Consider the following 24,987-nt stretch of genomic DNA (forward strand, 5'->3'; position numbering starts at 1 on the left):
GAAAAGTCTCTGTAGTGAAAGACTGGATTGCACCCAAAACCGTGAGGCAGGTACGATCATTTCTGGGATTTGTGGGGTATTACAGACGATTCATCAAAGACTTTTCCAAGATTGCTAAACCTCTTAACCAGCTGTTGGTTGGTACAGGGCGAAATCGGGGACGTGGGTCACCCTCAATCAACTGGGATGACCCTTGTGAGGCTGCATTCCAGAGACTAAAGCAGGAACTGTTACAGGCACCCATTTTGGCATACGCAGACTTTACTAAACCCTTTGTTCTGTACACAGACGCAAGCAACCTGGGGCTGGGAGCCGTATTGGCCCAACGACACGAAGGAAGGGAGCGGGTGATCGCCTATGCAAGCCGGAGCCTCCACCCAGCGGAGAGGAACGATGCAAATTACAGCTCGTTTAAACTGGAGTTGCTGGCCTTGAAGTGGGCCCTAAGTGAAAAGTTTAAAGACTACCTTTGGGGTGCCAAGGTAACGGTAATTACGGATAATAACCCTCTAGTGCATTTGCAGACGGCGAAGTTGGGGGCTGTGGAGCAGCGGTGGGTAGCCCAGCTGGCCAACTTCGACTACCACTTGCAGTACCGACCGGGGCGCGAGCACACGAACGCTGATGTCCTTTCGAGGCTGCCGGAGATGAACGACCCCGGGTGCCGGGGAAGAGAAGAGGAGAACAGCCCGAGGGAGGATTATATGATAGGGGCCGTGGAAGCCCCAGGAGGACAGCAAGAGGCTGTCCCCGGGAACTGGGGGTGGGACCCCCGTCGATGGGTGGAGAGGCAAGCCCGGGATCAGGATGTGTGTCGGGTGAAGACGTGGGTGGAGCAGAGGCGACGACCGACGTCGCCAGAAAGAATAGCCCAGACGGAGACGGGGAGAAAACTGCTGGGGCAGTGGGACAAGCTGGAACTGCAGGAAGGAGTGCTGTGCAGAAAGGTCAGTGACCCGAAACTGGGCGAGGAGGTGCGCCAGATTGTGGTGCCCGCCGATCAGACGACAGCCTTAGTCTCGGCCTACCATGATCAGCTGGGGCATCAGGGACAAGAGAGGACCATATCGCTGCTGCGCAGATTTTTCTATTGGCCAGGGCTGGAAGCCACGGTTCGTAGCTTGATCCAGGCATGTCCCAGGTGTATGTTGTTCAAATCTCGGCGAGAGGCTCGAGCGCCGATGGTGCCCATCCAGGCTAAAGCCCCCCTCCACATTATGGCCATGGACTTCCTGACTCTGGGCCGGCCGCAGGACCGCTACCAAAACATCTTGGTAATTACTGACCTATTCACCAAGTACGCATGGGCAGTCCCCACCCTCGACCAGACAGCTAATACCACCGCGACGGCCCTCTGGAGGAACGTCTTGCAGGCATTCGGATGCCCGGAGTTCTTGCACTCGGATCAAGGGGCCAACTTCGAGTCAAAGGTGATCCGAGAATTATGCCAGTTGTATGGGTGTACCAAGACCCATACGACGTCGTACCACCCCCAGGGAAACGGCAGTTGCGAGAGGTTCAATCAGACCCTGTTAGGGTTACTGGGGACCCTGGATCAACGGCAGCAGAGCGACTGGGTGAGTGCTTTACCGAACCTACTACAGGCATATAATAATAGTGTACATAGTACGACGGGGTATGCCCCTACTTACCTGATGTTCGGCAGACATGTGCGGATGCCCACGGACCTGGTCTTAGGAGTGGCAGCCGGCCAGGAGGAAGTGAGCGTGACCGAGTGGGTGGGACGCCATCACCAGCGGCTACACTTTGCCTACGAACAGGTATCGAAGAGCATACAGACAACAGGGGAGAAAAACAAGCGGTTGTATGACCGGACGGCTCGGGACGCCCCCCTGCTACCAGGAGAGAGGGTCTTGGCGAGGGACAACAGGCGCCAAGGCAAGGGAAAGTTAAGCGACCGCTGGGAGACCATTCCGTATGTGGTTTGTAGACAGCAGAGACCGGGACAGCCGGTGTACAGCATCCGGCCGGAAGGAAAGGCCGGCCCCGAGCGGGTGGTACACCGGAACATGATTCGTCCCTGCCCCAACTATCCCGAAGCAGAAGAGGAAAGGGTTGTGGAGCCGGTGCTGGCGGCCCCTTGGATGGGAGGATGGGCTGTGGTACCAGGCCGACCCGTGTTGGCGTTGCCCCCGGCTGCCCCGAGAGGGCGAGAGTTAGCACTTGAGCCAGCTGAACCCCCGGCCGCCCAGAGGCAGCGAGAGTTAGTACCCGAGCCAGCTGAACCCCCGGGACAACCAGAGCCGGCACATGAACCAGCTGAACCTGATTCACCCGTGAGACGCTCCCAACGGGAGAACCGAGGCCGCCCCCCGGCCCGCTACGGTGAGTGGACAACCCCGAGACATTCTAGGGACTAGAATGCATTGGCGGGGGAGGATGTCACAAGGTGACGATCTTTTGGGCGGAACCGAAAGTCGGGAAACCTTGGTTCCGCCCGGATGTTTCCGCCCAGACCGAGAAGAGGAAACACCGGACATCCGGTAGCATCGCAAGGGCTGTAATCAGCGAAATAGAGCGCAGCTGTGGGCGTTTAGGAAAAACGCTGGTTGATTGGAGGATTACAGCATACAGAGGAGTATTTTAGGACAGTGTAAACCACAGTTTGCGAGTTAGTTGTGAGTTGAAGTACGGAGCTGTGCTCGTCCGTTACATGTTGGCAGTTGGCTGCACTTTCTCTCTTTCCCTCTCGTAGTTCTCAGCAGATGTTACCGTAAGCAGAAACCCTGTGGGTAGAAGAAAACAACGGTAAATGTGACACGTTTGGAGAAATCAAGGATTAAGGAAACGAAGCCGGTTGTAAACTGTTACCAAGGAGATCGCCGTGAGTATTGGCTCTGGATTTAATCCGAAACCATAGCTACCAACCTGTGTATTATTGAACGCTCCAGGAAGAGGAAAGCGGCCCTACCCCCGATCGAGCGTGGTGGGTGAGCCGCAGGAATAAGTGGATTACATCGCCATAGCAGCAGACCTAAAAAGCCCCGGCCGTAGTGTCATCGCCCCCATCTGCCCTTAGCGAAGTGGAGGACGCTGGGCGTCTCGTGTGTGCACCTGTAGGGTGGTGGGTGAGTCTATGTCCTTTGAAAACCTTTTCACGTTGAAGTGGTGTTGTGTATTTGCTGTGGGTTGCTGTGCAAGTGCTGTGTGTCTTGTTAGACGTACCCCGCATCATCCCCTCCACTGAGGAAGAGACGGAGAGGCTGACGGCTGTGTGAACATTAACTATTGTATGCTGTGTGCGATTTAAGTGAACAGTGACGGTGTGGGCCGTGGAAGTTGCCCCGTCTGTGTGTTGACAGTTTCAGAGTGCGGCGGTGAAAACCTGGAAGCTGGCAGTTTGTGTGTGTGAGTACAAACACGTACCTGTATATTGCTACTTTACCTGTGTGTTCTATCTGTGGCAGAGTGAGGGGCGAAGGAGTTCCGCCGCCCCGTGGTCTCTACAAAGGGGCGCCCCTGTCTGGTATTTCGATCGGCCTACGGGCATTGAGGACAGGGCAGCGCTCGGCCCGGTGAGACGGTGTGACGGTTCGCCCCCCCTGCTGACCAGCGGATTCGCCGAGAGGGTTTTGGCCCCCGGCGTCCCCTTGGGAAAATCGTCGCCGTTTGCCTTCTGTGCAGGCCAGCTGTCGTAAGCCGCCCCGTGTATTGTCGACCAAAACACCGTATAGCGGGCTGAGGAAAAGCTGCACTTACCCAGAGTTGTAAACAGCAGAGAGGTGAGAAGTATCCAAGTTGCACTAACTGTGTTATTGTATCCAAGCTGCCTGTAAAGGAGGAGAGAACGAGAGTGAACATCTGTAGAACGAACTGTGGACAGTCACACACACCTGAGCTGTAAGCAGCAGAGAGGTGAGAAGTACCCAAGTTGCACTAACTGTGTTATTGTATCCAAGCTGCCTGTAAAGGAAGAGAGAACAAGAGTGAACGTCAGTAGAACGAACTGTGGACAGTCACACACGCCTGAGCTGTAAACAGCAGAGAGGTGAGAAGTACCCAAGTTGCACTAACTGTGTTATTGTATCCAAGCTGCCTGTAATGGAAGAGAGAACAAGAGTGAACGTCAGTAGAACGAACTGTGGACAGTCACACACGCCTGAGCTGTAAACAGCAGAGAGGTGAGAAGTACCCAAGTTGCACTAACTGTGTTATTGTATCCAAGCTGCCTGTAAAGGAAGAGAGAACAAGAGTGAACGTCAGTAGAACGAACTGTGGACAGTCACACACGCCTGAGCTGTAAACAGCAGAGAGGTTAGAAGTATCCAAGTTGCACTAACTGTGTTATTGTATCCAAGCTGCCTGTAAAGGAAGAGAGAACAAGAGTGAACGTCAGTAGAACGAACTGTGGGCAGACACACGCGCCTGAGCTGTAAACTGCAGAGAGGTGAGAAGTAATTAAGCTGCACTAACTGTGTCATTGTGTCTAAGTGGCCTGTGAGGAGAGAGACAAGGCGAGAGCGAAGGTCAGGAGAGTGACCTGTGGAAGGAAGACCATACTTACCACGAGTTACCAGCAAGCCGACAGGCGAAGGCGATCCTAGCCCAGGCTGAACGAGTCTTCGCGTCCCAGTTGAACCCTGTGGAGAGAAACACCCAGTGGAGTGAGCAGAGGAGTATCGGCCCGACGTGGCGCAGGTATCACAGTAGAGAGAGAGAGATAAAATCCCAAATTCATACTGCTTGTCTTTTGCCTCCAGGAGAGAAGAGGAGGGCGCCACGGATAGTGGGATTGGCAGGAGCCTGTGTTCCCCTGTTCCCTCCCCCCTACACTTGGGTCACCAGCCCCTGGAGCCCCCGTTGCTCTTCCCCCTTTCTGCCACTCTCCCGTGCTGTGGCCTGTCTGGAAGGCAGAGAGGAGTTAGTTTTAATTGCCCCTTTCCCCATTTCCCCCAGTTATTTTAAATATTTAAATAAAGTTTGTTTTAATACTTACCTGCTCTCGTGTTGTTTGGTCATTGGGTGTGGCTTTGGGGACCTCCTCGAGGTGGAAATTGAGAAGGGGCGTGGCTTTAGGTTTAGCAGCCAGCCCCTAGCCGTGACAAGCGCATCACATTTTTAGCTAATGTAATGATGCAAAAGGTCAATCAAAGATCGGCAGTTTTTGAACGAGTGTAAAATCTACGGCGGAGTGTGATTTCTTCATTTAAATTGATCGGTTGACCTTGGTATGCTTGAAATACGTTGTGACTATTTTGAATGCTGTGTTTTATATCATATTTATACATTTTTATAAATACCTTATAAATGCAATTAATCCTGGCAGTTTAAATTGAAAATCCTATTCCAATACATTTAATTATAGCATAATTATAGCCTAAGCCTATACCCCAAAATATAATTTCATACGCTAATAAGCTTCACCTGATGGACAGATGCCTTGCTCAGGGGCACTTCAGGTCTCAAACCGGCAAGTCTTCGGTCGCAAGCCTGATTCTCTAACCATTAGGCCATGACTGCACATGTGAAGCAGACTTGATTTAATAAACGAAACAATGTTGTTCCACTAGTAATGCAGCTTTAAACATTACATGCTATTAATTTATAATGCCATGTTATGGAATTTCAATAATGTTATTTTAAACATTTTTAAACAAGATTACATCAGTTGCCTTGGTACCTATCTAATGGCATCTATTCTTCCATCCCATTCAACGTCATAGAGACAGAGCGCAGCGCGTCATAACCTGAAAACCACGCCCACCGGGGGGGAAAGCAATCCAACGGTCTCCATTGACTTTGTATTGCAAGAGGCCGCCTCCTTGTCATTTCTGGCTTATAACAAAAAACTGAATAATGCCTAAAAGCTGCTTTGTGACAATATGTACAGCTAACAAGCCAAAGAAACCAGAAATAAGTTTTTATAAGCTGTCGAGCCGTAAAACCCAGTCTTTAAGGAGAATAAAGTGGATCGCCGACTACGTTTCCCCCTATTGGACGCAGTTTTACTAATAGGAGTATGAAAAGTTGCCTGTATCCATTTCTGTGTCTAAACGCTCGTTTTTTGAAGTCGACAGCTTATAAAAACGTATTTATTTATTTTTTTGGCGTGTTAGATGTACACCTTGTCACACAGCAGCTTTTAGGTATTATTCTGTTTTTAAGTTTAATCTGTAAATAAGTTTTTATAAGCTGTCGACACGAAAAACGAGCGTTTAAAGACACAAAAATGGATACAGGCAACTTTTCATAGTACTTCTATTAGTAGAACTGCGTCCACTAGGGGGAAACGTAGTCGGCGATCCACTTTATTCTCCTTAAAGACTGGGTTTTACGGCTCGACAGCTTATAAAAACTTATTTCTGGGTTCTTTGGCTTGTTAGCTGTACATATTGTCACACAGCAGCTTTTAGGCATTATTCAGTTTTTTGTTATAAGCCAGAAATGACAAGGAGGCGGCCTCTCGCAATACAAAGTCAATGGAGACGGTTGAATTGCTTTCCCCCCCGGTGGGCGTGGTTTTCAAATTTGCACAACTGCGCTCTGTCTCTATGCTTCAGCATTTATCTGTCAATTGTTCAACTGACACTTCAGCTTGTCTATGTACAATCAGTCTACAAATGAAAGCATTTATTCTTCTATGTAACTGTCAACTTGAAAATGTGTTCAGGTTTTGGCAGGTAGCCTATTGCATCTTTCCCTCACGTTGTACTTGTAGCTATTTGTTTCATCTTTGAGCTTGATGTGATGTTTCACTCTGGCTGCATGGCCATAATCCAACTCATGTTGAGCAAAGACGTCAGAGAACTGCCTCAGTCTGTGTGTGACTCTGTCTTTCCAGGACTCTGGCAGTGGAGAGTCACCGAAGTCAAACTTTAAGTCAGGTGTCTCAGTTGAACATAGCTGCTGGGAGGACAGCTGACAGCACTTGACTGTCTCATACTGCTTGGATTCCAAAGAAGGGCTGGAAATTATGTCAAGGGGGGTGGTCAGCTCAGCCATAACACAGTTTACAGGCAGTGTGATGTCATGCTTTGTTTCATTTCTGACCCAAACAGGAACCTTGGAGGGGTGTTGTGATGGCAAGGTAATGAGGCAAGTGTCCACAAAGATTCCACCTGGCAGGGTTGAGGTAGTCGGATGTTCAACTAGGGCACATCTCTCAGAGGTGACATTGCTGGTGCTCACTTGACCCTCCAATGGAACTTTTCCTCCAGCGGGGATTACTTTGGGCTCTTTCCCTCTCAGCGTCACTGTTCCAAGGTGTCCACTCATTCGTTGCTTCTTCCTAAGTGCCAGCATCTTCAAAATCTGTGTGTATCCAGGCAAAGGGGAAATCAGGCTGGAGGTGTGGTGATCACAGTGCTCATCATAAAGCATATCCAGTGTGTTGGTGCCAATTAAAACAGGTATGTCACTGCTGGAGCGGATGTTGGGGATGACTAAAGCTAGGGTGTGTACTTCAGGTTCTGTGTCAATGAACTCCTTGGGAAAAGCTATCTTGAGCTCTACATACCCGAGGTATGGAACAGACTGTCCATTAGCTCCCTCAACTTCAAGGAAATGGCTCATGGGATGGATGGGCTGATGGGAGAGGTGGTTGTGATAGAAGGACAGGGATACAGTTGTCACCTGAGAGCCTGTGTCAAGCAAGCCATTGCAGTGCACGCCAGAGATGGTGAGGTTAGCAGTGCACTTATGACCAATGAGCCCTCTGGGAACGTTGGGATGTTGCTTTGAGCCTGCATAAGAGAGCCTTGCTTTAGTCTGTGGGGTTGTGGTGATGGGGCAGGGGGTTGTCTCAGTTTCTGTTTGCCCCATAACAGAAACTAATGCTGGTTTAAACGAGCAGAACCGGAAACACCATGGGCTCTGTCCCAGGCCTGCTGCTTCTCTCTGAGCTCCCTTCTCTTAGCATCAACCAGTGCTGGATTTGCCGGGTCACTGCACACAGAGGAGAGGTGGCCATCTTCTCCACAGTTAAAACAGTAACCAGGTTTTGGCCTCTTGGAGACTGTCTCGTCACGCATGGGTTGTGCGTGGTTGGAGTTAGCCTTCAGTCCAGCTCTGTTTACATCCTCCTTCTTCTTTGAATTTTTTTTGGATTGCTCAGACTGTGAGGCTGTCAGGGAGGCAAGCTGAGCTTTAAGTTGAGCAATCTCCTTTCTCATTTGCTTCTCACCAGCAGAGAGTGTCTCTGTGACCTGCATGTCAATGCCGAGCTCATCTACATTGCAGTCCCACACGTGGTGGTGTTTGGACTGGACTTTGGTTCTGGAGAAGCCCAAGTGTTGGGACATTCTGTTGGATTTTGCAGCCTGCCTATCCTCCTCAGTCCGCAGAAGCAGTAACAGATCAGAGAATGGAGGTGGAGCATTCTTCTTGTGCTCAAGCTGAAGACTGGAAATGAGAGTATTGTTCCAACAACCTCTACAAAACTGTTTTAACAGCTGGCAGTCAAAGTCATTAAATAGAATGCCTCCTCTTTGCACGACCCTGTTGAGTGCTGTCTGCAGACAGCTCAGGTAAGTAGAGAGCTTCTCACCAGCATCCTGGTGGGTGTTAAGAAACTTTGCGAAAAGCTCATCGCCATCTTCAACTGTGCCATAGGCAGAATCAAGGATGTGGAGGTAGGCATTGACATGAGCATGAGGCCCTAAGTGTTTCACCAGGTTGGCTGCAGGAGGCAACAGGCTCTCCACAATCTTCCTTGTAACGTGCCTTTCAGACACACATGGGTCAGAAAGAAGAAACTCAGTGTGGCTGCGCCATGTTTCATAGTCCACTTCATGGTTAGGGGTAGGAAGTCTACCAGAGAAGATCCGCAGTTTAGTGCTGCTGTGAGAAGACATGCTGTCTGTGCCACGGACAATGTGCTCTACTACCACCTTCTGCACCTCAGGCGTTGTGAGCTGATTCACAGGAATTGTGTATGATGGTCGTCTGCCGAGGGAGGGAACCTCAGTAGTGTCGAACTGGACTGGAGAAGTGCCACTAAGAACATCGGCTGCCATGACGGATGGTGAAGTAGAATTGTGGGGATCAAAAGATGCATGCCGGTGGTCATAGGTTGCTGATGGGCTGTGCATTCTTGAGACACCTGAGCTTTCAACAGGGATGGATGGTAAGGAAGGGGGTGTTTCAGTTCCAAGAGAACCCTGGAGACGGGAGAGCTCATCATGCAGAAGTGACTCCAAGTCCAGACCGCTCAGTTTAGCTATGTCTTTTAAGGAGTCAAGGTATGTCTGTGTTAAACTACTTCCCACATACCTTGAATAAACACTAGACAGTTGCCTAATGCAGTGGACAGTGCTGGGGTCATCTGGGGAAGGCCTATAGAGTGGTAACTGACCTAAATTTTTTATTGTAAGCCCTGACTCAAACTCAACTATGACTGTGTTTTGTAATTCTGGATCAGAGCTACTTATATGTATCACCCTTGAGAAAGGCCCATGTTCCTCTAAGAACCTAAATATTTCTCCATCTGCATCACTATCCCTCATACCACTGACTAAGACTGAATTAGGCACTTTAACATTCTTTTGTTTAACCACATCCATTTCAAATGTACAGTTTCAATGTAAAATCTAAGTTTCAATAGAAAATATGTAAATGCAAAGGGAAAATATATATACACTTTAAATATTAATTACAAAATTGTCAACACTGCCCCCTCCTGGCTGGCTCGCCAAGATTTATGTAGCACCTCTCTGCTCTACTTAACTAGAATAAAAATGTATTGTTTTAAAATAAAAGGAGGTGCCTCTATAGGTTATGATTAGGTTTAGACCAGTTCTAGGTTCAGCATTGAGGGGGGAGTAAATTGACAAGGACAATGTGTAAGAGTGAAAGAAAAATGCAGTAATTTTATTACAGCAATAAATTGTTTAAAATATTTCATTCTGATCACAAAAGAGAGAACCACAGTTAAATATTGAGAAATATGAAATATTGAGAAATATATAATAATAATAAATACACATACATAAATAATAAAATAAATAAATAAGAGCTCTTTTCCAAAAGTTTCAAATAAAAGCTTTCCAATAAAATGATTAAAAGAAAAGAAATAGTCCTGTACCCGGGTATGTAAAGTGTATATGTCAGTGTATGTGTGAAGGCTTATCTGTGTCCAAGGAACACAGGTTGATCCAATGGTATAATTCAAGGGGTTTGGTTTTCCAGTGTGAAGAGGAAGAACAGTTCAATCGAAATCCAATGGGACTGACTCGCCATCCAGTGTTCCAGCTCAGTGTTCCAGCTCAATAAAAAAACCAATCTGCATGCAGCAGTTTGAAAATAAACATCATATATTAAATATCAAAATCATAAGATCTCTTTAAATTCCAATTCAACTACAGTTCAACATCGCTCGTAATGAGAGAGAGAAAGTGCCATTCTCACTCACACACACACACAGGTTAATGTGTGCGCACCTCTAAACATTAATGTCTCCTATCTCTTAAGAGTTTGTTACTATCAACAGTCATATATATCAAAAATCATGTTATTCAATATATTAATTAATAACTTCTATATTACTCAAAAACATAAAAACAATATTATCACAATAACAGTACAATAAAATAAAAGTAAATCTCCGATTGGTTTTTAATTAGTCAGTTCAGTTATCAGAGTAATATCATAGTATTTCAACTCACCGGAGTTTTGGATAAAACAACAGAAGTTTTCTAGCCTCAACAATATGTAGACAAAATATGTACAAGGAATGGTAAGATGATTCAGATTTAGAAAAATTGTTAGATTATATTACAAAAGTAAAATTTTTCTTAAAAGGGTTATCAATATTGTCTAATTGCATTTCAAGTGGAGTCTCCAGAATGACAAACAAACCCGTCACCTAGGAGATAACTGCACCAAAATAACAGTCTTTTCAAATATATTCAAAAACAAACCAGTCACCTTGAAGTTGACTATAACAAATTTAAAGTCTTTTAATAAACACTTTCAAGCAGACCAAAAGAAAATGAAAAATAAAAACATATAATGTAAACAGCTTTTTGTTCTTATATATTTATATTTATTCTGTGTCTTAATATGTATATATTTATATAGTTATTGAGCAATCTAATACTAAAGTTATGGTCTTAGTAACCAAACTTTAAGGTGGGTTACACTTAGGTCACAGTATGAGGTCACTGCACACTCACTGTGAGCTCATACTACCCCATAAAGGATATGACAAGTACCAGATGTCTCTCAGAGAGCTAATATAGGTTTACTAAATGAAAAACATGTTGCCGAGACATCCTTTAATTGCAAATGATATCTGCCAATAAAACAAAAAGTGAAAGAGACATGATTGTCTCTGCATTTAACCCATCCACTGAATAGTAAATCCATTCACTGCAAGTCATGAACACACACAAACGCACATAGACACACAGGGCAACTATAACTGCAATACCCCAAAATTCAATCACTTCCTGCCAGCTGTGAAAATCGAACCACCAAACTCTGGGTTACATCCCAGTCTGACTCTCTAATCACTAGGCCACAATGCTTGGATAAAACAAATCTGTGAATCCTGGTCACTTTTACCTCCAATATGTGTGAGCTTTCTAAAACCTTTATTTAGGCTTCTTGATGCCATAATGTTGTTGTTATTGTTGACATTTTATAGCTTATGTATACACATTAGGCAACACACCATATGGCTGTATAAAATGCTGTGTAGAAAGTGTCCTAAATTTGATCCTATGATAATTCCTATAATATTTCTTAGAAGTTATAGGCAAGACAGGTGACGTTCTACTCTTGGGCCAACATTTTCCAGACATGTGTGCTGCCCTGCTATAGCAGAGTGTGTGTGCATTCACTGTGCACTATGTGAAGTCATGGCACCCTCATTGTGCACTCATACTGTACCATGAACTCAACATTCTGAAATCACAATTAATGAACTCACATATAGCTCACACTCTGATTATCACCGTATGTGAATGGTGTAATGTCACTGTGATCATCGTGTCATCTCACGTGTTGACTGACTGTGCTCACTGAGCCTGTATTAACATTATTATTGTTGTTGTGGCTGTTGGTGTTGTTTCAGTCTGATGGCAGTCATTAGCCAATATTGTTACAGAATTTGCCCCTTAAATATTCTGTAGATAGATAGATATGTGGAATTAGGGTTAGGGACATTTTAGTGGTGTATGTGTCTGTCTCTCTCTCTCTGTATGTGTGTGTCTTTCTGTGTGTGAGTGTTTACTGTATAAAAACTATGGAGAGTCCCTACAAGGATAGTGAACCAGACATGTGTGTAGCCTAATAATAATTATTATTCATTACATTTATATAGCACTTTTCTGGACACTTAAAGCGCTTTAAATATTAAAGGTGGACATTCAACCACCACCAATGTGCAGCATCCACCTGAATGATGCGACCCCAGCCATATTGCACCACACCAGTTTATTGGTGCAAAGGAGACAACATATGTGTGTGTGCTTGTTTTGACCATACCTGTAAGGACCAATTGTCCTCACTTATAAGTTGTTATACTTTACAATAGTGAGGACATTTGACTGGTCCCCACTTGTTAAAAAGGCATATAATCAGCCAAAATGTTATTTAAATCTAGTGCGTGAAGATGTTTCTGTAATATGGGTAGGAGCAGAGGCGAGGTTAGGTGATTCATAACAGATGTAAATTATTGACTACATTGTTCAGTTATCTCAAAATCCAGAGGTGTATATGAATGGTGAGGGGCATCATTTAACGAAAAGTTTTGTTCTGGTATTAATAGTATTTAATCCCTGTCTTCCTTGTGTTCTTACCTGCAGAGAAAGGAAATGCCAGCTTCAGTTGTTTGCTCATTTGGCAAGGTCCAAATATGTATTGGTCTATCTTTCATACACATATTTTAGATTTAAAAACCCATCTTGACTGTGAGCTAACATGTGCTTTATGGTAATGAATAATAATAAGAATAAGAATCTGGTTTTATCAGATTTTTTAGCAGTTAACATCACTAAATACACTTAGTTACAGTGAATATATATTTGGCCTTAAAAGACAAATTATAAACAATCTTTAAAATGAAGAGTATAGGAAGAAACAGAGCCAGTGACATATTGTTTTTAATGTTGTTTAGTCATCAAACACACAACACAGAATGACTATATGCTTTACAAAGCAAGCACAAAACAAAACAAAACAAAACAAAACAAAACAAACATACTGTATATCAGAACTCTGTAACTCAGTGGTGTAGTCTAGATTTTTGTAGTGAGTATACTGTGATTTTTCCCTCTCACCCTTATGCTCACTCGTCCCAGCGCAACGCACCACCACACTCACAGATGCATACAGTATGGATCTTCATGTAATCGAGAGCATTCTGAAAGTGTACTCATAAACACATAAACTGAATGTGTTATCAACATGTCAGTTTATTATAAGAAAAAAAGACTTTAACAGTCAATGGGTTTACAGCTGGGGAAACTGGATGGATTTTTAGACTGGTTTAGTGTTAATCAACATCTAACTCAGGGCCAAAAGTTACTCAACTGTTAATTAAAATTAAATAAACTGTTTACAATCTTCAATCCGTGGCTAACACATGCATTGAAGGAGAAAAAATATCCACTCTTTCAATAGCTATTATCTGACAACTATTGATAACATTACCATGTGTAATTTAATGGTGTAAATGTTTTTAATTAATACACATTTAAGATGACCAAAATAAATTAGAGATTAACTCTAATTTACATAGTCATTGAAATAAAAGCTTATTTTATGCATATAATACAAGCAGTGTCTAAAAATGAAAATAGGCTTTTACTTAATTATTATTACAAGACCATCATGTAGCCTAATATTAGACACCCAAACCAAAGTGAAGAAAATTATCTTTAATTTGCAAGTCTGAACTGAACATCAACGCAGACATGATTTTCCTCACAAAAGTTTAAGATCATATACACCTTGAACGTAGATATATAAATTAACACAGAGAAGGAAAGTTTAACAGTATGAAGCTAAAACCATCAGGATATAATTACGGGCTTATTTTATTGCATTTGGAGCCTTACCTCCAGATAAACTAATAAACTGGACTGATGTTTTAAATGTTGTTTACTTACATGTGCGTTGTTAACTCTCCGGATTTTATATTGCAGCAGCTCGTTCACTTCACATGGATTGTTTGTTTACAGTGTCGCGTGAGCAGCTACACTGCAGGTTCGACTTCATTTGGCGCTAAGCAGACCCTTTGGTGATGTCAAAAAACCGCGAGAGCGATTAAAAGCAGATTTCTCCATGTGATAAATGCAATCGCTCTCGCGGTACTTTGCTGTCACTCGCATGTGGGTTCTTCTGGTGCCACAGCAGTCTGTTCCCCAGTCACTTTCGCGCCGCTATGGTAATTTGATTTCATACGCGAATCGGATCGCGCAGTTCGGCAGGAATTCAAACACACCAAATATATAGCCTAATATATATACATGCAGTTCAACCCGCTAAAATAGCAAGTGTAGCATGCTACTGGTCAGTGCTTTACATCTGAATTATGACTAAAAGTTTGAAATGTCAGAAAACCACGCTGTTACGCATCCTCAAGCTATTTTTAGTGGGTATACGGAAATCCTTGACAATTTCTAGTGGGTATACGGCGTATACCTGCGTATCACGTAGACTACACCACTGCTGTAACTGTCATAAAAGGCATGACACATCCATCGCTAAATCCATTAAAACATCTTGTACCTTTACCATTATATAGACTAATATTTCATTAAAGGTGCAGTGTGTAAATTTAAAAGGCATCTAGTGGTGAGGTTGCGGACCCTCTGTGTATGTAGATAAAAATGTCTCATTCTAAGGTTATAAAAACATAACGGTTCATTTTAAAAGGTCTTTATACACCCCTGATCATATAGTTGTGTATATTATTTTGCATTTCTTTCAAGAGATCCTTCTAAAAATTACACACTGCACCTTTAATACTGAATTCTCTATCGCCATATCAGTTGAATTAATCTGAACATTCCTGTCCTTGTACTCCTGCTACAGCCAAAGGAATTGTGAGTGTCCTTTAGCTTAAACATTTGAAATAATACAAACAATTAACATTTTTATTCAAACTTTTGACTGTTTTCTTTAATAACTACATTACACAATACTTGTACTTTTACTTGCAGTACTTGAGTAGTATATTTTATAATAAACTACTTGCAATACTTAAGTACAAAACATGTTTAATACTTTAGTACTTCCACTTAAGTGGTGTGCTTAAAGAGCATTTTAACTTCTACTCAAGTCACTTTTTTGATAGAGCACTTGCACTTTTACTCAAGTCTGGGTCCCTAGTACTTTATACATCTCTGGTTAAGAATGTCTATTTTATAAATATGTTTATTTGCACTACTCTTCCCTTGCACTACTGTCATTGTAACTTATTTGCACCATTGTTTCTGACTACCATCTCCTCATAACATGTATATGCCATATATACATTTTATATCTGTATTTTTATCTTCTTTCATTTTATTCATATCATAAATATGTGTTTTTCGTTATCAATCAGCACAAGCACTATAACTGTCAGGGAGTGAATTTGCACGTTCACTCTGCGAATCACCAGTAAAAATCGCTTGGGTATGAACACAAAAAACGTCTGAAATTACACTTGCGATAAGCATGCACGATAATTGTCCTGGTGTGTATGGGGCTTTAAGGTCTGCCTTTGGACAGATACTAGTATTTGGTGCATGACAGGTAATAGGACCACAAAACTGTATGCTGTACAAAAAAATAAGACATTTTACCATTACAGGTGGACGGAGGTGTGGAGTTTGCTGGTGGAGTCTCTGTGCCATTTGTGACAGAACTTTCTCCCATGCCGGATACTTCTTTATCTGCAATAGCCACTGTTGGAAAAAAGAAATTGTGGATAGGATAATAACAATAATTCAATAATAATACAGCTCAAATAAATACAATTAATTAAGTTTAAGTTCACCTATGGGTTGTACTGTATTTAATAATGTAATATCAATTTGACATGATCAAAATAATACAAAGCCCCACTTAAGTGTTCTTATGTAATTTCAAATATCTAAAAATGATACTTCAAGGTTAAATGTATAAAAATATTTATAAATAACACCAATATGTGTTGTAAAATGTTAGTCCGGTTGAACAAGACATTTTTAAATAAGAAATAATGCTACAAACATCATGTTGTTCACATGTTAAAATTTTTTTTTTTTAAACCTAATGTGAGGGAAAAAATGAACTCTGCAAATGTATGTATTGTCGATAAAACCTATTACTAATGTCTTTAATGTAAAGTTTATTCTGCAATATGTTAAAATTTTGTGCACATTTGTGTTTATTACCATTAAGAAGACTTTCGTATAATCTCTTTATAGTAAGAAAAGCGTCCTGAGTGTCTTCGGTCTCATTCTTCCATGGGCAGAAGCATTCAGCAGAGAAACCATTTGAGGTTCTCCTGGCAAGGAGAAGGACTGGGTACCTCTCTAAAAGGTCCCACTTGTGGAGCTGGAATGAAATTGAGACACAATCATAAGACTAAAAACGGGATAAATAATTACAATTTCACAGGCATGAAACACACACACGCGCACGCACGCACGCACTCATTATTTACTTATTATTTTATGACTAACATTTGAAAGATAAACCTACCAGAAGATTTGTTGAATCATAAATTTTGTTCACACTGCAGTTTTTTTTTGTCTGTCTATCCATTCCTGGGAAAGCTGTTTCTTTTTTTTTCTCAAGCATTTGCTTATATGGCTGTTTGGCCCTACAGTATGGACATGTTTTGCTGGCTACTCCAATCTTTTCCCTGCATGTGTAGCAATCCTTTAGAGTAGGCATCTGTAAAAAGAAACATACGGTAAATGATGATTAGAACACAGCATGCTATGTAATGAGGGCATAAGAAATATTTTTTTCACACCTAGTATGTTGACAAGTCACCGTCTTCGAAAATATTGTCAAGAGTTTGTTGTTATGCCCCCTAATACTGACTAGTTCTACCTGTAAGACATTCGTTCATCTTCAGAACAGAAATTTTTATTTTTTTGATGAAATCTAAAGGTATATGATCCACACATAGGCAGCAAAATCATGTGACTACAGTGGTTCAACCTTAATATTATGAAGAGACCAGAGTACTTTTTGTGCAATATAACAAAACAAAAATAACAACTTCATTAACCAATTTGAACCATTTCCATACATCAGGAACTAATGCAGGCATCCTTGCTTACGTTCGAATGTCAACTAAATATTGCCCGAAGCAGAGCCCAAGAGCAGCATGACACATGTACAGTATGTGATGCTGAGACAAAATTCGGTCAATAATGAGTCGGCATTCGGATGTAAACAAGGAAGCCTGCACTGAGTTTACTACATCAACTATGTATGACAGTTTAAACTGCTGAATAAAGTCTTTATTTTTTTTTGTTTTAGCACACCAAACGTATTCTCATCCCTTTATAACATTAAGGTTCATCCACTGTAGTCATGTTGACTATTTTAACCATGTTTTTAACTACCTTTCTGGATGTCAAAGGGTGCAATGGTGTTGTTTCCTATGTGTGCATCAAATACCCTCAGATTTTATCAAAAATATCTTAATTTGTAGTCCGAAAATGGACGTTCCACATTCATAAGAAGTTTGTCCATCTTCAGACCACAAATTAGGTTAAATTACAGAAATTTCAGGCATGTCACTCATCTCATTGCAATATGTTAACTGGATAACACTGGATATAACTTATTGTATAGTTTAATAGAATAATGTATTTTGGTTATGCAAATCAAGTAGGGGAGAGTGGGGTAAAGTGAGACATCGGGTAAAGTGAGACACCCCCTGTATCTAGGCAACGGAACACATTTGTGGTCCTATGACTATTATGTTTTTAAGCCCCTCAAATTTCCCCTTGGCCATGAAGGACAGGACCTCATGCTGCTGTGGTTAGCATGTTTTTTTCACAAAAATATATTTTTGGCTTGTAAAAGTAAATTTTCTTGCTGTCAACTTAATCAACTGTTGTGCCAAAGCAAATTGATTCAGGTAGAAAAACTTATATCACACATGTTTATTAACTACCAACATATAAAACCTTGTGTTGATGCTAGCTGAAGATTAGCCTGAATTTCCAAGAGAGAGAGTTTTTTTCCAAAATGTGGCGGTGGGGTAAAGTGAGACAAATGCTGTGGGGTAAAGTGAGACATGAGGCACAAATTCAGTTTAGTCTAAAACATATTTTAATGTAATATTACATGACATATGTTTTATTTTTAATGTTATAAACATTGCAGAAAAACCATTATGCCTAGTCAATACACCAGGAAGCCAGCCTGGGGAAAAACACCCCTTGAGGAGATGGAGAGTGCAGCTGCTTAGGTCAAGGAAGGAAAGAAGTCTCTAATGCTACGTACACACCAAACGCGAGGCATCGTGGTACTGTGGGTTCACACCAGACACAAGTTCAACAATTTGCGCAAGTACATTACATGCAAGGTCAATGCAAGGACGCGATCGGACGCGTCCTCGCGTGTGGCGATGCGAGTTACGTGATATGGGTGGCGTGTTTGCCGCGAGGGCACGCGCTGTTCACCGCAGGCACGTCTTCGCCCAATTTGAAGATATTCAACTCGAGCGAAAAATTCGCATGACACAATGTTAAATCCTGCAATAGTTAAATCTAGTAATCTAGATCAAGTAACGCGATACCCCACATTTGGTGTTTACGTAGCATTACTCACTCTAGATTACTCACGGGATTTAACATTGTGTCATGCAAATTTTTTGCTCGAGATAAATATTTTCAACTTGGGCGAAGACATGTTTGAGGCGAATAGTGCGTGTTTTCGCGGCAAATGCTCCGCTCATATGGCGTCATTCGCATTGCCCCAGGCGAGGATGCGTCTGATCGTGTCTTTGCATTAACTTTGAATGTAATCTACTTGCACAAATCGTTGAACTCATGTCTGGTGTGAACCCACAGTAAGAGCAGCTGCAAGGGATAGAAATATTGATAGATGGTTCTGATTGTCTTTTGCGCTGACTCGCAGACACTAGCTGGCTCTAAGGGTCCTTTGTTCTGACCCCCAGACTGCGTTCTAATCTAACTGGTTCTATATGTCATTTGAATGTTAATTAAAAAAAATTGAATTGTCGGAGCCAATGGTGTATAGTGGGCAGCGTTCCGACATGTGGTGCTTTCACACTTTCTGGGACCCGAGTTCGATTCCCGGCTCGTGGTCATTTGCCGATCCAATACCCTTCTCTCCTCCCTGTCCTTTCCTGCCCTCTCCAAAACTCACTGTTCAATAAAGGCAAAAACTGGCCAAAAAATATAACTTTTGAATTATATTATGTTGTATTTGATTTTGGTTCAGAGTTACTGTACTTTCAAGTGTTTAGAAAAATAATGTTTTTAATTGACCAATCCCCTTGATTCTTTTACTAGTCCAACATTAGTTCTGGAATGTGTGGTTGTCAAGCTAGCCGTCAGGATTTTATCTGTTACAATATGTGCTGTTATGGTAGTTTCAGAGTGGAAAAAGTAAGTGGATCAGTTTACCCCGATCTGGTTCACTTTACCCCCTTGATTTTTCTGGTCTGTCTCAGTTTACCCCTAAGCTGGGGTAAAGTGAGACACAAGACCACTTTTTTTAAAACAATCATATTTTCACTGCTCTTTGTCCTGAATACATTCTGGTAATTTCCATAGCTAGGAAACATCCTGAATTAATGGGAAATGTGTAAATTTGACTGATATATCGTTTTAGTTCACTTAGAGGGGAGCAAATGTAAAAAATGTCTCACTTTACCCCACTCTCCCCTACAACCTAACTATAGTGATTGTTTTACTAGCTGTAGACCAGCATACTATGAGAATCTCTATGGCTAGTTTAATAAGACATGTTGCTGATACAGTTTTGTACTTTTTCTTGTTAACTAAATCTTTTGGGGTTTCTTATATATGGCTTCATGCATATATAGATATATATAGATGCATGTGACTGTGTTTTGTTAATTTGATGCATGATTATGTTTAAGTGGATCAAAAACATCACATTACTTGGTTAATCACCTTTGGTGTCTGTCTTCTAGCGTTTTTTGTTCTGTTCCTAGATTTGCACCTGTATAAAGGAATCAGAGGGAAAAAAAACAATGTATTTGCATGATCGAGTCAGATAAGCGAAATATGTGTGGCACCATGCACGTTTTCAAAATGTGTGCACTTTAACATGGTCCCTTAACCACAACGTTTCCAATTTCGAATCAATATCGCAAGATACTAACTTTACTAAATGATCTAACCCTAAAAAATGTTAAAATTATGGGAAACATACCTTGTTGATTTGAAACGCGACGAATACTGAACAGACGACAGAATTATAACGTTATAGGCTAACGTTCTTAATATTTGTCCAATGACAAAAATCGATCTTTTTCGAATATTTATTGTGACGACGTATTTTAATAAAAGCAAAGTTCAGTGTCACTTATGTTCGTAATGTTTAACTTTTGCATTTATTTATTTATTTGTGATATTTCGTAATGTCCTTTTACTTTAGTAGCATAACGTACCTGAACAACTACATCACCACAAACAAAGATGAAACAACACAAAACGCCCTAGCATTATTATTTTGTTATCAAATTATTAGATTATCAAGGTTCACTGATAACATACCTGTAATCCTCGTTTATGGTAGAGACCCACAATGCATCAAGGCGAAGAGGCTGTGGCACATCTCCCGCTGCCGGTAGGGGCGCTATTTTATGATACGCTATAGGTAGTCGTATTTGAGCAAAGGTGCATACGACCATGTTAGTCGTATGAGTTGGAGAACTTGTTGTTAAAAACAGATGCATTTGTTTAAAGCAAAGCATTTATTTACTTACCAGGCTGCAGGTGAAGCAGCTCTTTGTGCCTTCTAATGTCTCATAATTAGTCCTCATTTATGTCCAAGAGACTCAATAATAATCTTTTACATTCATTCCTTTTTTCCGTTTTTGTGCTGCTGCGCATTCATGTTTGTGATAAGCAAACCCGCCTTGTCCTCCAGTTTATAGGTGCATATTACTAATGCACTCTTTAAGTAACAAAAAAACATATTGCCATTGACTTTAGACTAGGTTTTTGTTGGTCAATGGCGTAGTCTATTTTAGTCGCCTCAAAATAACAACGCACCAACAATGCGCCTGAACACACCTCGTTTTCAGACCAGAACGCCCATGGGTGCAAAAGGGGGCGCAAATGCATTTGCTATTTAAACAACTCGGCGCTAAACGTAAAAATTATAATTGTGCAGGGTGGAAACTAGCAAAAGATACTTGTGTCGCGCATTGCGCCGCATTGCGCTGGGTGTAAGATAGAGCCCTAAAAAAGGCTACATTATGTAAGCGGCATAACTGTAATTCTGACATGCCTACATTTGTTGAATGCACTTAAACACGCGCACACACACAGACGGAGGACGAATTTCAAAACGGTGCTTCGGGAAGAAGATGCAGCATAAACAGTCACTCCACATAAAGTGATAATTACGTTGTTTTTCAGTGCTTTATTCATCAGATGTATTTTAATGGACTACAGTATGAGACACAGTAGTGCAACTCTCTCTCAAGTTTATACATTCAACCGCATGTGCATCTGTGAGTACAGAAAATTGCTCACTTTAGCACCTTTTGCGGTTAAATTGTTTAAAATCACGTAAGTGTTAACATTTGCAAGCCTTTGAAACACGTGCAAATGATCAACTTTCACCCTATTTAAATGTACGTATTAATTCGCAAATCGCATGCGAGCCGAACTGTGGGTTGTGATCTGTACGGATCACGGATCAACTGCGATCCATTACACCACTAATTAGTATTAAAAAAACATCTTGAGATATTTACCTCTTATGATTGAGCATTAGAGACTTGGGCTTGAGTAGTCTACTTGCTGGTGGCAAGCTTCTCATTTCGCCGATGAGTCAACAATGACCGAAAGTGAACTTCACTGAGTCATATTAGACAGAAATCTTGTCAAATAACGAAAAAAATAACGGTTTTAACCGGTTACCATTATTTTAAATAAACGTTTCTGTTACGGAACATATATTTTGTGAAAGTTTCTGGTTTAGTTTCTGTTCCTTGCAAAACATCAAAAGTTTCTGGTTTTCGTTTTCGTTCTGTGAACCGGTTGTAAAAAAATGGAAGTATAGTGTTCATGACGTCACCCATAGGTTTGTTAATTAAAGCAATAAACCCCCGCAAAGCAGTGGGTTACCAGTGCATTTTATAACAGCTAAGGGGCGTTGTTAGGCAGTTGTAACAGTTGTTAGCTGTTATAAAATGCACTGTAACCCCACTGCTTTGCAGGGGTTTATTGCGTTTATAAAACGGTCACATCATATGCATAGCAGGGTTTCACAAAATAAAACAAAAATAAGTTGTAATTATATTAGTACAAACATTACTCTTCCGCCAAACAAAGTAGTTCCTCAGAATCAAGTGTGGCTGCAACAAAGCGCAGTTCCCAACCAACACAGACGCAGCAAAAACACAATGAAAATATGATTTAAGACTGTGGTGTTTATTTTTATAAATCAACATTCATCTAAAATATACATTAACATTTATAGCGTGCAGCTGTTGAAGTGATGATCAAATATACTTGGAAGCATGCTTAACGCTTTCCCCGTCAGCGTTTTTTTTTTTTTTTAAGTTGCCACCCATAGTTTAATGCCTTACAGAAAAAGTATCTTCTTTAAATAAACATAAAATATCAAATGAAAGAACAGTCCATCCGCTTTCCAAAAACAAAAACAAAAATGTTTCATCCTACCTTCATTTATTCTCTTATCAGTTATCACCTCTCAAATTTTCAGCTAAAAGAGGACATAATTCAATTTTTGTGAAGAACTTTAGTAAGAGGTCAGATTCAACGCTGTTGTGTCGAGTGAATGCGTCAGTGTTTAAGTTGGGTAAGATTGCCATCTAGTGGATAATAGCAGAAATATCAATAAGACAAAACAACTCAGAGAACGTTTTCTCTTTATTGACGAAATGACTCAACAATATTTATTGACATTTATATGGATATCGCCATAATTGTGCAAAGGTAGAAAAATTAAAATATGATTAAAGACTGTGGTGTTTATTTTCATAAATCAGTGGCGCAGTGATACTTGTGATGCGGTCTGAACAGTGGGTTTACCGGGGTATTTTATCACGGCTTAGAACGCGTTTCAACCAATCAGAATGAAGAACCAGAACGAGCCGTTTTATAAAACTTTTTTGAATCCAATAGTAGGCAGTGCCTGCCATCGCCATCTTGGCCGAACGTCACTGCGCAGCACTCGTGGATAACCAAAAATGGGTAAAGGAACATGGGCATATTGGCATCCAGTATAGAGTGTATGCAGATGACGTCACCATCGGCGAGAGGGACTGCGGTTACGCCCACTGAGTGGCAAAAGAGAGCGGCAGCATTTGAGTACAGCGTGACATCGACAAAAACACGGTGAAAACGCGTCAAAATGGAAAAAAGCTGTTGTGCAATAGACTAACAGATTTCGGAGCTATCGTTTTACAGGCTGTCAAAAAACACCGAAAGGAGAAGTAAATTAATCATTCAATCCAACATCCACAGACCACAGGTGGGTTGATAAGTTGCTAGGGTCACTATCAAGCAGAGGTTTTACTTTCTTCTTAAACATATTTTTCCAAGTATTTGTATTTCATCCGTGTTTTTCTTTGGAAAACATGCATTCCAAAGCATATTATCATAATTTTTACTCTATTACATTTCAGAAATAATACGTTTTTATTTTACATTTAATATTTAAGTACATTAACATACTTTTACTCAAGTAAATGTACACAATTTAAATGTAATTAGGTATTAAATAAGTTTTAATATGCAATATTAAATAATACACAGGATGATTCTATGCTTTAGAATGTAGTGAAGTAATATTTTTCCCAATACAAACAACCTAATAAAGCACAGATGCTTGGAAAATGTAACTATTGTCCACCTCTGCTATAAAGTCCAACTAAATTCAATTTAAGCTGATAATAGTCAGTTTTACTGAAAATTAACATTTTTTTTCGCAGCACCCGCTATGAAAACCAGCCATTTTGTTGAACGTTTGCCACTCTTCAGGGCGAGTTCCGGCGTGGTCACGTGGAAGTGATGTCAATGCCTACCCTCTATTGACATTTGGCCCCACAACGTGATGATTACAGGTGTGCACACACACACACACACACACACAAACGCACACACCCTTTCTTAAAACCAAACATTTATTTGGTTAGCCTTGGTACCTTGGAATTGACATTCAGGTGTGTTTGATTAGGGTTGGAGCTAAATTTTGCAGGACAGTGGCCCTCCAGGACCAGGAATGCCCACCCCTGAGTTAATTATTGGATTATACATTGGAAAATTATTAAGAAGTATTATATAACAACTCAATGAAAAAAATGGGCATTAAATTGAGTTGTAACAAGTTTTTTGTTTGACTGGTTAACACATTTATGAGGTAACTTAATTGACATTTTTGCATTTTGGGCCAAGAGCACATGGCATGTTTAGAAATACTCATAAACTTACATTTTTGACCATTTTTTGTTACATTTTGCTCTGCAATAATACAGTAAAAAGTGAAAGCTGCTGTACACCTAAAATATTTAAACATTTTCAACTTTTTAATTAAAATGAGAAAATTTAAGCAGAAAAAGTTCAGAAAAGCTTCACCGTTTTAGACATTACCAATTGAAGCTTTTAGGTGATAATGAAAGAGCAGTTGAACATGCCAATAAATGCAACAAAGCCAGGAAATCCCAGAATAGACGAATGTTTAAAAATCATCTTATAGTTTCCACTTTCATTTTACATCTACTAATTCTCAGAAGCATACAAATAAACATGTCTGGTTTCAGAAAGCCACATACTAGAAGCCTTGCCTAACCAAACTGTATCACCTGCAGACTTATTTTACTTTCATAGTAAT

At 41.2% G+C, this 24,987-nt stretch overlaps 2 protein-coding genes across 3 annotated transcripts; both read right to left on the minus strand.

The window, feature by feature from the left end:
• Nucleotides 1-7,790: 7,790 nt before the first annotated feature.
• LOC141365858 (zinc finger CCHC domain-containing protein 12-like) lies at nucleotides 7,791-11,093 on the minus strand. Its single transcript, XM_073870756.1, has 2 exons — nucleotides 10,623-11,093; nucleotides 7,791-10,240 (listed from the first exon to the last, which is right to left on the minus strand). The coding sequence occupies exon 2, from the start codon at nucleotides 9,519-9,521 to the stop codon at nucleotides 7,791-7,793; it is 1,731 nt and encodes a 576-aa protein (XP_073726857.1). The 5' UTR covers nucleotides 9,522-10,240; nucleotides 10,623-11,093.
• Nucleotides 11,094-14,885: 3,792 nt separating this feature from the next.
• LOC141349199 (uncharacterized) lies at nucleotides 14,886-20,839 on the minus strand. Of its 2 annotated transcripts, none has more exons than XM_073870064.1 (5): nucleotides 20,673-20,839; nucleotides 20,055-20,115; nucleotides 16,639-16,833; nucleotides 16,329-16,491; nucleotides 14,886-15,857 (listed from the first exon to the last, which is right to left on the minus strand). In XM_073870064.1, the coding sequence occupies exons 1-5, from the start codon at nucleotides 20,807-20,809 to the stop codon at nucleotides 15,685-15,687; spliced, it is 729 nt and encodes a 242-aa protein (XP_073726165.1). In that variant the 5' UTR covers nucleotides 20,810-20,839; the 3' UTR covers nucleotides 14,886-15,684. The 2 variants fall into 2 exon arrangements, with proteins under 2 accessions (XP_073726165.1, XP_073726166.1); XM_073870065.1 differs by having other exon boundaries at nucleotides 14,888-15,857; nucleotides 20,067-20,115.
• Nucleotides 20,840-24,987: the final 4,148 nt, after the last annotated feature.

Source organism: Misgurnus anguillicaudatus, chromosome 8 (genome assembly GCF_027580225.2).
Source record: "Misgurnus anguillicaudatus chromosome 8, ASM2758022v2, whole genome shotgun sequence".
NCBI lineage: Eukaryota > Metazoa > Chordata > Actinopteri > Cypriniformes > Cobitidae > Misgurnus > Misgurnus anguillicaudatus.

Coding starts and splice junctions, on each gene's coding strand:
- LOC141365858 (XM_073870756.1), bottom strand. CDS start 9,521: ATGGATGTGGTTAAACAAAAGAATGTTAAAGTGCCTAATTCAGTCTTA.
- LOC141349199 (XM_073870064.1), bottom strand. CDS start 20,809: ATGGTCGTATGCACCTTTGCTCAAATACGACTACCTATAGCGTATCAT. Junction 20,116..20,672: donor ACCATAAACGAGGATTACAG/GTATGTTATCAG, acceptor TCCTTTATACAG/GTGCAAATCTAGGAACAGAA. Junction 15,858..16,328: donor ATACGAAAGTCTTCTTAATG/GTAATAAACACA, acceptor TTTTTCCAACAG/TGGCTATTGCAGATAAAGAA.